This window comes from Paralichthys olivaceus, chromosome 3 (genome assembly GCF_024713975.1).
Source record: "Paralichthys olivaceus isolate ysfri-2021 chromosome 3, ASM2471397v2, whole genome shotgun sequence".
Taxonomy (NCBI): Eukaryota; Metazoa; Chordata; class Actinopteri; order Pleuronectiformes; family Paralichthyidae; genus Paralichthys; species Paralichthys olivaceus.
Genome location: NC_091095.1, coordinates 20,998,149 through 21,011,909, shown reverse-complemented (window position 1 = coordinate 21,011,909; position 13,761 = coordinate 20,998,149). Strand labels below are relative to the sequence as shown.

Below are 13,761 nucleotides of genomic sequence, written 5' to 3'. Positions count from 1 at the left end.
GCACATTGGCTTATGCCTAAACCTGCACTGTGTATTACTTATCTTGTCATCAATCAGGACGCAGCTATTATTATCAAACATATAATGTTATTACTAGTTTGTTGAATCTAGTCATATCATTTTCTGCACGTTAACTTTCTAAACTTAGAAAGCTTAAAAATAATTCCACTTGACTTCCTGTGTCCACCAATGGCTTCCTCCACTTTAAAATTTAAATTAATATCATTAACATAATTATCATTTGATCAGTATTTGTGTATACAGGTTTTACTATTATCACATCTGTGCAGATAGGATCACAGTGTATCTTTACTGCTGAGTTGTACTGTGAGACCAGCTTGGGACAAGGCAGTTTCTGTTAACAAACTTTGGACCAATCAGTTTGCAGGATGCTGCGTAGCTTTCCTGTAGCATTGTTATCATACATAGTGTGTTATTACTGGATTGTTGACTCCCATAGGTAGTCATACTATTTACTGCATGTTACTCTTGTATGATTCTATTTTTTTGATTTTTTAGATAGAGGCCTGTACATTTTTTATTGTCATTTTCTATGTTTTCTTTTTTAAAACAATGGAAATAAGTATTGTAATCATTATTGTCATACCATCATGTTAATATATGATTCAGTGTGTGTGTATGTGTGTGCACTTATACTGTCAGTTAGAGAATAGTCTTACGTTATTATCAAGATCCAGTGTGTGTGTGTACAGTTTTTACTGCTATTTTGAGTACATGCAGCTGTGATCTCAGTGTATCTTTGGTGCTTTGAATTGGGCCAGTCTACTGTGAATGGTGCATTGTATTTAAGATGAATATTGTATTATTATTGTTTTTTTTATCTCATAGGTAGTAATGTTATTGTCTGATAAGAGAGGAAAATCTTTTATTAGCTACACAACAGGGAAATTTGCCATGTAGTAATAAAGAGCACAGTTAAAAATAGACATTACATATTTTTTAATAAAGGAAATATAAATATACATAAAAATAGAGACGGAATTAAAAGTACAGTTATAATGACTGCCATATATAATATATACAGTCTTAACAGAATATTTACAGTGTAAGAACATATTCAGTGAAATGGATTGCACATAAGTCATTGAATTTCACAGACAGACCAAACAATGCACACTTAAAGAGTTAATTGTTCTGTATGGTAATTGGTTATCAACATCATCATAGCATCATGTTATTTAATATAAGATCCACTGTGTATATAGTTTGTAGAGAGGTTTTACATTATTGTCATATCATTAAGTACATATGATAGATGCAGTGTTTGTATACAGTTATGACAGCAGAGTAGCTGGGATCACTTTGCTGTTTGATTGTGATGTGAGAGCAGCCAGTTACATTGTTTTCACTGTACATAATATGTCATCATTAGTTCGTTGACTCTCAGGGGTGGTTATACCTTGTCCTTCATGGTAAGAAGTTAAACAGATATTGTCATCACCATCATATCATCATGCCAGTTCATACAAGTTCTGATGACTACAGGGTGTCTCTGCTGCTGCGTTGTGCACTGAGAGCAGCCTGTTGCATTGTTTTTATTAAGTTTGTTGACTCTCAGAGTGAGTTTCATATTGTTCTTGGTGGTAATAAGTGAAGTACGTGCACGCAAACCCGAGTGAACGGTGATGCTGGCTGCTGCGTTGTGCGGTGAGAGCAGCCTGAGAAAAGGTTACTCTGTAGCCTCTGGTTACAAACTTTGGACCAATCAGGACGCAGCGTCGTCTTCCTGCAGCAGCAGCCACAGAAGTTCAACCTGGACCTTCTGCTCCGTGAGGAAACGATCCGCTGCTAATTCAAAGTGACGATGCTCGTCCACTTCCGCCGACATATCTGACCCCATCCAGCCGACTGTGTGCGGAGGACGCGTTTCCCGAGTAATGACAATGTTGGGCATGTATGTGCCAGACAGGTTTTCTCTGAAGTCGTCAAAGGTCCAGGATGGAATCGGTCTGTACACGGCGAGGCGAGTGAAAAAGGTTTGTTGTGTGCGGCTGAACAACTTTCTAACCGACTGTGAGCGATGTGTGGGAGTTTGTAGACGTTTCAGAAGCGCCGAAGTTGTGTTCTTTGTGTGGCTTTCACTGCTGTGTAGTCTCTGTCAGTGTGAGCCTCACACAGAGGCTGCTCTGACGTGAAGTGCCACGTAGCTACACAACTCCAGTGGTTTCTCTCGGTCTCTGCGCAACTATGTGTTCAAGGGGAGGGTCGCGCGCCCGTCTCGTGCACTGCATGGCGGTTTTGCTTCAAAATAAGCTTTTCAACTTTTTCCCAACATTTTCAAAGGGAAGACGTTGTGCCTGTGTCCTGTCAGAGACATGGAGGGGTCCTGTGAGGCAGAGGACGTGTAGCGGGAGATGAGTGGGTTCATGTGTCAGTGTGAGGAGGGGGGGTCACATTCAGGAGGATGCTGTCATTTTAATCCACTGGACCACAACATGAGGAACTTGAATGCAACATTTTGACCCCGCCCCCCCCCCCCCCCCCCCCCCCCCCCTGCATGTTTGCCACTCATTGGACAGTCAAAAGGAAGAATGTCCTTTGTGTCCCCAAGCCATCCAACATTTATAATACTAGGACAGTGTGTTCATCCTACCTGGTTTATCTGCAGCGAAGAATTTATAGTCAATTTTTTTCATAAAATGAAACTGAAGTTGCATTGGGTGGCTACGTCTGAGGGGGAAGAGTGGTCGTCCTCTGACCAGAAGGTCAGCGGTTTAATCCCAGTCTGCCCCATCTGCCACATCTGCATGCCGAAGTGTCCTTGGGGGAAGATACTGATCCCTGAATTGCCCTCATAGAAAAAGTGCTTCCCATAGGTACACTGTATGAATGTGTGTGTGAATGGCAATACACTGTAGGTGCTTTGGGTGATTATCAAGACTAGAACAGTGCTATATAAATACAGACCACTTAACAGACTATTTACTGTTCATGTGTGTAGTTTATATATAAGTTTGAATGATTTACAGAGCTTGTGTTATTTATTCATACATTGCATGTCAGCTATTTCAGAGGTCTGTTAAACAATCAAAATGTTCAGACCCAAGTTCACAATTTTTCAAAGTAAAAGCTCTGTAAATACAGCCCAGTACAAATCAGCCAAAGATGCCAACTGTGCTTTTAGTTTGAAGACAAATTGACAAACAGGAAGTGAGTATGTGAATGTTGTTGCTTTGATGGAAGATCTGCATCCAAATATTATGAATGAAAAGGTACCAAGTGTCCAAATTGCACCAAACTTGGCCTTGCACTTCTCTGGGCAATTTTCAATATAAATTCCAGGTGTTAGGTCAATAAGATGAATGGTTCACGAGTTATGTGTTCCACATACAGACAGGGAGACAGACAGACCCAGAGACAGATGTTTGTGGAATTAGTAGGTGGATATGATAATCATGGTTTGGCCTGTCCACTAATAATGCTTTAATGTCATTAATTCTGGTTGCCAGATTGTGTTACTCTGTTCCCTGTTTGTCTTTCAGGGGGAAAAGTTTGGACCGTTTGCTGGTGAGAAGAAGTTGCCCAGTGAGCTGGATGAAAGCTCGGACACCAGGCTGATGTGGGAGGTGAACGAACACTCATCCTGCCTTCTTCCTACACCACTGCACACACATGAAGGTTTCAGGTGCAAAAGTATCAGTGGTTAAAACAAATCTATATCCTTTTTTTTTTTGTCATGCTATGACTTAATTTGTCTTTTGATTAGAAACAGCATACATTATTCTCTTTAGACACTAACCTCATACACATAAAAGCTGTATGAATTCTCTATGATGTCCATTAACAGAGTCAGTGCCTCCTTGTAGCATGTATTTTGCAAAGCACGTCCTTGAGCATAGGACAGCTGTGATAAACAGACTGCTTGCATGTGTGTACAAACAGTCTGCGTTCTCCATCTTTCTCCATAAAGACAACAAATAAGTATGTTCACATCAAACTGGCATACAGATTTAAACTGAGTTGTCTCAGGGGAAGCCACTAACGACTCAAACGAATGCTGTGATGTAGTTATCTGTAGCTGCCACATTGTGAGGTGCAGACATGATAAGGTGTTCATATGTAAGGCCAAACACTCTTTGATTGTCAGAAGACAAAGCATGAAAGCAACAAGAGAAGAAGAATCAATTGATTACTTCCAACAACTCACACGGTCATTGTTTTTTTTCCCTCAGGTCCGTGGCAGCAAAGGAGATGTTCTGTATATCCTGGATGCCAGTAATCCACGGCATGCCAACTGGCTGCGGTTTGTCCATCAGGCACCTTCGCAAGAGCAGAAGAACTTGGCAGCTATACAGGTTTGTTTCTCTCAACTAATCCTTTGCTGACATATTGAACAGGAAATAAACATTTGTGGACAAAGTTATGCTGTTTTTTCAAATGTGGCTGTAAAAAGACCCCCAAGAGAAATATTTTGGACAAAATTTTGACCAAAATTAGCAAGTAAACACAGGTTTCCCTAAATGCGACTAAACCCACAAATATCTCCTTTCCCATTGCCAGTAGAGGAGTTTGATATTCAATGTCACAAATGCGCCAGAAACTGAGAACCTCTTTCCCCTTCGTGCCAGTGTTGCATCTTGCACAACACAAATTAAAAAATGCCGTTGCGTGGGGTTCCCATGGTGTAATAAACAATAGATACACAAATGTATGTGACTATTTACGCACCAATGCCCTGAAGTTCAATCTGAGCATTTCAGACAAACGTAAGATGTCAGTGAGCATTAGTGTCAGTGGAAAAGAGGCTTCAACCAGATAAAATAAGCTGTTAGTTACTTTTTTCAACGTCAAAACTGAACAGATTTTGAAATCTTTATTATATAAATACGACTTTTGTTGTGTTGCTATTGTTCAAAATTATATTGCTATAATGATAATTATTGATATTGTTTTATCACCTTGTTTGTTTGTTCTGTAAGACATCCCAGATAACCACCTGAGTTCAGTTTTACAGATTACAGAAATATATAAATAAGACAAATGTGTAAAAATAAAAACTGAACATTAGGAATTAAATACATTCACAACAGGTTAAAAAACAAAAGGAAACAATTAATTTGATGAATTTGCATGTTAGAGTATGCATGTTGTTCATTTAGCATTTCTTGTATCCAGATATGTGAGCTATTTTGTAAATTAGTATATATTGCATGTAAAATTGGACAAGAGACTGTGTAATCATCATTTGTATTTAGCTTTTAGGACACAAACAATTATTGAGATTTTGCTGAAAGATTGTTATTGTTAATCCTCAAGGGAATGCAGGCTCCTTAAAATAGTAAAATAGTTATTTTACTGGCAAGTAGTGTCTCAACAACAGTAGCCAGGCCTATGAAGACCAGAAAATCTCAAAGAATTGAAAGCATAAACAACCTAACTCTAACCCTTCTGCATTGGATCTGGGTAATTTCACCTCTTGCACTCACGTGCAAAAGATGAAAAAAGATTGTTCTTTCTTGGCGGAAGAAAAATAGAGGTGGAATGAAGAGATGAGAATTGCAGGTCTTAGGGCCAACTTCCTTCCATTAATATCCGAATGCCCAAAGTGATTGGTCGTTTAAAGGTCATCCATGTGTGTTAAAGCTCTGTGTTCCATCAACACTGACATTTATTGTGTAGCTTTCCTCTTTGTAATCATTATTTATGTATATTTAGAATCCCATACTTAAAACTAAATGACGCTTTGATTTTATTAGCATGACCTGTAAGGACAGGGAAGTTAATGACAACATTTTTAAGGGTTTGAGGTTTTGACCTGTGGCCTCAATGAGGACATAACAGAATCTTTTCTGGGTATAATGAGTTCAGCCTTCAGTCAGTCTTAATAGTTCCTCACTGTGCATTTCCATAAATGGATATAGCTGCATTTTAGCAAGAGTGCTTTTCTCATTATCTGCATTCTTCTAAAATTTGTAAGGTGCAGTCTTGCCAATGCTCCATTGCATCATTAGTGTTGTGTGATTGCTCAATGATTGCTATGATGTTATCTTTTAGGATGGAGAAAACATCTTCTACTTGGCTGTGGATGACATTGAGACAGACACTGAGCTCCTTATAGGCTACCTGGACAGTGATATGGAGGAAGAGGAGGAGGAGGAAGAGGAGGAGATAATCAAAGATGATGATGAGAACAGTAAAGATGCCAAGCATCTTGTTGAAATGGGTAGAGTGAACTTGTATATCCTCATTTCTATGTTATGTAATCATAATAGTAAAATGTATGATTGATACATAAAACTATCCAACAGAAATGTATAGATTCATCTTGTGGATCTTTACATGCTTGTGTGTGTACCACATTTCTACAGAACTAGTCATAAAGAAGGAGGACCACCCCTGCTTGCTGTGTGAGAGCAGTTTTCCCAGTGAGGAGATCCTGGCCGCCCACCTCCAGAGTCTGCACCAGAGGCCCAGCATGGAGGAGAAGGAGTTCAAATGCAGAAACTGTGGCAAGAAGTTCCCCGTCAAGCAAGCTCTGCAGCGCCAGTGGGTCCACTGTTCCAATAATTAACTGGCTGTAGAGCTGTTTTATCTTACTTTTGCTGTGAAAGCACGTTATCTCAAGTCATTAAGAAACCTTTTTCAGGTTTCTTAATGACTTGGGTCAATTTAGTGCAAATGTAGATCTTAGAGTATGAGTTAAGTTAATAAAGTAGTTTTGAAGGGTTCAGATTTAGAAAACATTAATAATCCAAATTAGTCCCATTCATTCATTCACAAATGCATTTATTTGTTCCGAATAAACAATATTGGGAAATACACGTATTCCCTTTGTTGTTGATAATTAGATGAAAAGATTGATACCCCACTCATATTGGTCTGTTGATTATGAGGTTGGAGGCAGTTAGCTTAGCTTAGCATAACGATAGGGGGACAGCTAGAGTAGCTTGGTGGTTAGTTGCATCTCCAACCAAAAAACACTTAATATCTTGTTTGTTTACCTTTTACTGGTGTCTTGTCATGACCACAACTAGTGGAGACTCAATGATGTCACAGTTCTTGCATGGATTAAAGGTGTCATATATATATATATATATATATATATATATATATATATATATACATATATACGTTTGCTATTGTTACACCGTCTTATAATAATAATAATAATTTTAACTCATGCTTAATTTTCTATCACCTTTTTCATGGTGGAAAGCTGCTGCTGGCTGTAGCTTTATTTTTATAAAACAAAACTGTATAGATCTTTTCAGCTCATGCAAATGAATTGATCTTGAAAACCGTGCCTGCTCTTGACTTGTTATCTAATAGGTTTTTATTTGAAATCTTTCCTCAGTGTGTTGCATTGTTCAGAGTCTTTGGATCCATCAGGCGACTCTAAAGCTCATCAGTGCTCCTTGTGTCACAACACGTTCAGCTCAGAATCAAGGTAAAATATATTATCAAATGGGGATTTATAACATGTATATACACATAAAACACACATTTTAACATGTACAAACTCTTCATATTATTCTGCTACTTATGAAGCTCTCCTCTACTTCCTCTGTTTCCTGTGTACAGTTATGAACAGCATAAGGAAGCCTGTAAAGGAGATGCCAGATTCATCTGTAAAGCCGAGAGCTGCGGTAAAAGATTCAAGAGCAAGGACGCCCTGAAGAAGCATAAAGGAAATGTTCACACAGGTTGGCATCTGATTCTCTCTCTGTTTGTCTCTCTATGATTTTCCTTTCCTCTTTCTACCCACATATTCAAATGTGTTGCCCTTTCCTTTTTTTGCAACACATCGTCTAATGATGTTAATTGTCCATTAGCAGCCTCAGCACTCAAGGAGCGGCAGTAACAGCACTTGACCTTGATCAGTAAAATTTCTGCAATATTGAGACACATTTCTAATTACTCGTGCTCCATAATTGCTGACCTGTGTGTTCTGGGGCTGCTCACTCTTTCAGATAATTGGACTTCCATAGCTATTTATGATGGGATGTAGGGCAGCGGGGGAATGAAGTATCAACCCGAGATTAAGACTTTTATCTCAGAGGCTGACGAAGTCAAGATCTGGGCCTTTATGTTTTACCAGTGTGGTTAGAACAAGCAGTGAGTGAGTGTGTGTGGGTGGAAGTGGCGCAGGCGTGACAGATGTGGTTCATGTGATTCAGACGGGCCTAATGGAAGGGTCCCAAATAGTGGTGAGACTTTGTAAAATGTTTTAGTTGCTCTGTGATGATTGTCATGTTGTCATCAATGTCCATTTGATGTCCCAAAGTAAAGTCTTAGTAATTTTCTTTGTCTTTTGCAGGCAGTGCACGACGGAAACTCACATGCACCATATGCAACAGGAAATGCTCGTCCTCTCTGAATCTACAGGAACATAGAAAGGTGAGAGTCAGCTCCAATTATCACTCCTTAATACTTTGCATTGGATCGGAGAGACTTTTCTTAGCTTAGGCAGTTTAGCATGATCTATTTTTACAGAGAAGCGTCTTTATTGCTGTTAAAGTGGAACCCATCACTCTCCACTGTTTCTATAACCTAGACTAACCTTTTAATCGCTCTGAGCTCACTCTGTGCAGCTATTCCTGTGTGAATGATCAAGTTGTTACAAATTCATTCTGGGTGACACAGAGCAGAGGGTTGGTTTCTTTTTTCACGAGCTCATCCTGCAGGTCCTGTGAAATTTAAGAGGCTCTATTGGCAGATAATAAGATTTAAGCCCTGGCATCAGGATTCTCTCTCTCTCTGATGGATTACAGATTTGAATGCAGCTCCTTAAAAAGTATTTTAAAACGTTTTAATACAAATACTTGTTAGTATTGTGTATTAACAGTAACAGCCTCTGTTCAGTTCAGGAAAGCTTTGACATTTGCTGTCGTAGACAATTCTCAGGGGCTAGTTCCTGTTCCAGGTTACACTCCTTTGTTGCACACAAAGTAGGCCAAGTTTATTTGATTTAAAGATTCAATTTCATTTAAATTATGGTGTATGTTATAAAAATAAAAAAAGCTAGCGTGTATAAGTGGAGACTCAGATTGAAAAAAGGTTGTGTTGGTGGGGGTGCGTTGTTTTAAGGTACCAGAGAGATAATGAAATACAATCAGGACGTCCTGCTGTAACAGATTGTGTTTAAATGCTTATCAGATGCCAAAACACTGCTGCACAGTTTGTAGCACTCGCAGACTCAGTTTTACAACTCTGGAAAATGATCAGATCTCCCACTCACTTCTGTTGAAGCCCAGAAGGCTGACAAATTCAAACATGCGTTTCCTGTTTCGTTGCAGTCCACAGATGGCTATAGTGGATTCTCAGGTCAGAGATGTTCAGCTTTGTCTGAGTTGATTCACTCGTTCGACTTTTAGTAGGAGTACATGCACTATGCATGTTGTTATTTTAGTGTGTTTTATCCCTGTATTTATCATATTATCACTAACAGACTATGAACTGTCACATCACTCTCATACTCTGCTTTCTGTGATCACGATGATCATGATTAATGTCTACTTATGTGTGACATCACACCATGTGCAGTGCCTTTCTGGATGATTTAATGGTGCGTTGCAGAAAAAGTGTATATTCCTGTGAATATTCTGAATCTTTAGGCAGTCGGAGGTCGCCTGGTTTCTTTTTCTAGTTTGACCACTCACACTTGAGCAGGCCTTGGTTGCCTGCAGGTAAACAGTCCATGTGGAGAACAAAAGAAGCAGAACTCATTGATCAAAATGCATCTGCTTTTGTTTTTTTAATAGCTGTTAATAGAGATGAACCAAAATGTCGCGTGGACCTAAAACACCTAAAAAAAGTATCACTGTTTTTGTTTTGCATAGGGAATGTTTCTATTCGTATAATAAAATGAGTGAGTGGAAATTGGCGTCTCTGTTGTCTAAACTGGAAACCCCAAAATATAATAATATATTCCGTTGCCCCAAGAGGCTATTTCTACATTTGATAGACGATTGTGCGCTGATCATTTGCAGTGTTAAACATTTACCTCTCTCAAGTTTACTTTCAGAAGTTCTTTACTCTAGGTCAGGACAACACTTTAATACATTTAATTAATTAACAGGTTGTCTCAAACACTTTGTCTCATTGGTTGTCATTAACTTAAATTCTTCATTTATTATCCTAATTGTGACTTTTAATTTCCCCCTGCCAACATCTATCACCCAGATTAATCAACAGGCCTTAATCCCCATCCTCTTATTTATCATCAAACTGTTCAGCACGTAAAGTCACCTGGAAGTTGACATAGTTCTGCATTTCTCCAGGGTGTTTTAAAAAAGGAATAGTGTGTAGAGTTCCTGTGTGGCCTCCTCATGTGTGTATGTGCCAGTTTCTCTATTATGTGGCTCATGATAGCAGAAATCTCATTCTATTGTCTGAACCGTTGTCTTTTATAGAAAGAGATCAGTGAGTCAAAACATGTTTCCATTAATGTAGGCCAGTGTTTCATGACATTTTGAGGAATTGAGTCCAACTCAAACAAAGTGTTATTATAAACGTGACACATTTTAGTCTAAAACAATCTGGTGTGCTCTATAGCTTCAATCAAAAACGCTGGGGCATTAAGTATTATTCTGGCCAAAGAGTTGTCGAACTTTCCATAATGACACATTAGTTCCAAAGCAGCTTAAAACTGCCATTATCATATTTTAGCTGAACAAGCTTTTGCAGTAGCAGCCGTGACAAGAGGAGCTGCTTTGCATTAGCATATGCTATTGTAGCTGGGAGCCGGGAGTGATTGAATGTGAAATGATGGGAGTTACACTCTACAGCAGAAAAAGAATTCAAACTTCTCAACACTTTTGTGTCTGTCGACATCGGTCTAATGAAAAGAGACAAGATTCAGTGTCAGTTGACCAGTGTAGACTCTGATCCTCTAACAGGCAAGTTTTGAAATTGTCATCAAGACAGAAACTGCTAACTCCTGTTTGCTCTTTTCTTGCAGGTACATGAAATATTTGACTGCCATGCGTGTGATAAAAAGTTCATTTCTACAAATCAGCTGAAGCGCCACATGATCACACACTCAGGTAGGAAATGCCGCTTTGAAAACGTCACACTCATGGACGCTATGCACTGTCTGTTCACCAGAACGCATCTCTTTTCATTGTTTGGCTGGTTAGAGAAGCGGCCGTATACCTGTGAGATCTGCAGTCGCTCGTTCAAGCGTCTGGATCAGGTGACGGCTCATAAGATCATCCACAGCGAGGACAAACCGTACAAATGTAAGCTGTGTGGGAAGGAGTTTGCTCACCGCAACGTCTACAAGAATCATAAGAAGGTGATCACATAATAACCCACTAGTGAGCTAACTGGTACTGTAAATAGCTTTTAACCAATGTATTTTCTTTATACCATTACATCCACTTGATTGTCATTTGCTGCGAAGAGACATGTATCGAAAGACACTTCAAAGCTAGAATTATTAGTGAGGCCGTAATCAATCAGGGTCTCGTTGGTGGCGGTTATCTGTGGGGTCTTTGGCCCTCTCCTCCCCGGAGGTTCTCCATGTTTACTTTTGGGATTGAGGTGTCACTCAGATAGATAGATTGGGAAACGGAGGGCGGGGGAGCAGAAAAACAGAAGCACTTTGAACTTAAAGCCCCTTGAGCTGCTTTGTCCTCATCAAGTCAACAAACTAAATTGGCTACGGAGCGTTATTCATGATCCCCTCACATCAATTCAAGAAACCTCATCAATGTCCACAGTGAGGCAGGAAGTACGTACACATTACACACACACACACACACACACACACACACACACACACACACACACAGACACACTGATGCTGCTCTGCTCTCTCTGCAGACCCACTCTGAGGAGAGGCCCTTTCAGTGTGAGGAGTGCAAAGCTTTGTTCCGCACCCCCTTCTCTCTGCAGCGCCATCTACTCATCCACAATAGTAAGTATGACTATGAGGCTACATCTATACTTTAGTTTTGGCTCTGAATCAGTTTTAAACCCCATCCATACTAACATGCCTGTAAATACCATATGACCACTCACATACACTGGGCATGTGGTTGCAAGAGTACATGAGAGGCATTTGGTCATGACTGAAGACAACCAATGCTGCTCATCCAGACTAAAAGGCGTTGTCAAACTAAAACGTTTCCAAACTTAGCAGCTCTAAAACTCCAGAGTAGTGTGGATGCCAGAAGTATCTATTTCAGAGTTGATGCGTTTTCAAAACAATATATAGTAGTATGGAAGCAGTCTGAGCATATACACACAAAAACAGTAAAGCAAAGCTGCAAACCATGAAGCAGCATTGGTAAATCATTTGCTTTATTAGCTCACAGGAAATGAATTAGCATATCTTTTGATAATTTACCAATTACCAGTAACTTCCGTGACTGTAATGCTGAACTAATGTTACAGTAGCTCAAGTGGAAGAGTCATACAGTCAGCAAAGTGACTTAGTAATGTGCATTATACAGAAATATTTAGCAAACGTCTTTTAACATTTACCCCCGTAAGTTAGTGATTATACCAGACCAAGTACCACTGAGTGAATGTAGCTTTTCTTCTATAAGAGGAAGAATTTGTCCTCATCCAAAAGTTGCTCTCACGTTTTAAGTCATGTTTGAAGCATAAACAGCTAAATCTTCCCATAATTTGTTATTTTAAACAATTTCAACTGAATATCTTTAGGTTTTAGATTATTGTTCTGGTTAACATTGAGCCCTGGTAAACTGTGGTGGACTTTAATAATGTATGGGTCCGTCAGTCTTCAGATTGGCTGACAAAGAAAATAAGTTTTAGTTACAGTCCCACACAAGATGATATTTTCTCTGCCAGATAAAAACAAATCTGATATGTTTCCCTTAGCCAGTGTAAGAGCCAATCCAGTGTTAAATCTGTATTTGGCCAGAGGTTGTAGTTCATGTTCTAAATGTATTTTCAAGTTCACAAGATAATAAATGTATATGTTTAATAGACATATTTGCTAACAATATGTTTCTGTCATTCTGCTTTAAAGCACTTGGGCACGGCTATGGTTTAACAACAAATGATTGGCTGTTAAACAGTTTGGTACTAATAACGTGCTGTGAGGTCAGAAGCGCTTGGTTCGAAACATGAGGTTTAACTGGACTCACAACAAGACTCAACATGGCGTAAGAACACAGTAAAACAGCTGAGATGACATGAAATTAATTACATTTAAGATATTTTCTCCCTGAACTTTGCTTATCTAGAATTATAACACCTTGATTATGAAATAATAATTAAGTACATAAATCCCTGTATCTATACACTTATTTTTCTAAATGTATTCATTCATTTATTTATATGTTTCTAATTTTATTTATTTGTTCATTCATTAATTTATCAATTCCTTTGTACATCTATTCATCTCTGTATTTCTGCATTTATTTTCCAAAGGTTTTTATCCATATGTTAATTAGATAGGCGGGATAAATTAAGTCTAAATCCGGATTGGTTCTAGTGGTGGAACCATCACACCTACTTCTGTCTTGAGTTGGCTTGCACACAAGAAGTAATTTGTTGTCCTTCATACTTCTATATATCTATAAGACGTATCTGTGACCATGACGTCTTTTTTAGGGGATAATAATGTACTATGTGTTTATTGGCCTTCAATTCATCCTTACCCCTTGGATATTTCCATCAACAAGAAACACCATAAATCTATCAACCATCTCACCAAGGAGACGGTACAGAGTGTACAGGTTGTCCCAGGTGCTCTAGTCTGACAGAGAGTGTCTCCTTGGACAGTTGAGTCGCAGCCAAGTCTCTGCAGCACTGGTCCTCAAATTG

The 13,761-nt window shown here is 39.0% G+C and overlaps 1 protein-coding gene across 2 annotated transcripts in view; it reads left to right on the top strand.

The window, feature by feature from the left end:
- Nucleotides 1–989: 989 nt before the first annotated feature.
- The window catches only part of prdm5 (PR domain containing 5), a 33,992-nt gene continuing 21,220 nt past the window's right edge, over nt 990–13,761 (top strand). The window contains exons 1-11 of one of the 2 annotated variants that reach the window (XM_020080719.2): nt 1,460–1,997; nt 3,504–3,587; nt 4,194–4,316; nt 6,016–6,184; nt 6,330–6,507; nt 7,316–7,408; nt 7,543–7,664; nt 8,279–8,358; nt 10,922–11,006; nt 11,100–11,257; nt 11,788–11,881. In XM_020080719.2, the coding sequence (XP_019936278.1) occupies nt 1,899–1,997; nt 3,504–3,587; nt 4,194–4,316; nt 6,016–6,184; nt 6,330–6,507; nt 7,316–7,408; nt 7,543–7,664; nt 8,279–8,358; nt 10,922–11,006; nt 11,100–11,257; nt 11,788–11,881 (1,285 nt within the window). In that variant the 5' untranslated portion in view covers nt 1,460–1,898. Of the gene's footprint in view, nt 1,998–3,503; nt 3,588–4,193; nt 4,317–6,015; nt 6,185–6,329; nt 6,508–7,315; nt 7,409–7,542; nt 7,665–8,278; nt 8,359–10,921; nt 11,258–11,787; nt 11,882–13,761 lie in introns of both variants that reach the window. The other variant, XM_069522467.1, reaches the window with a different exon arrangement.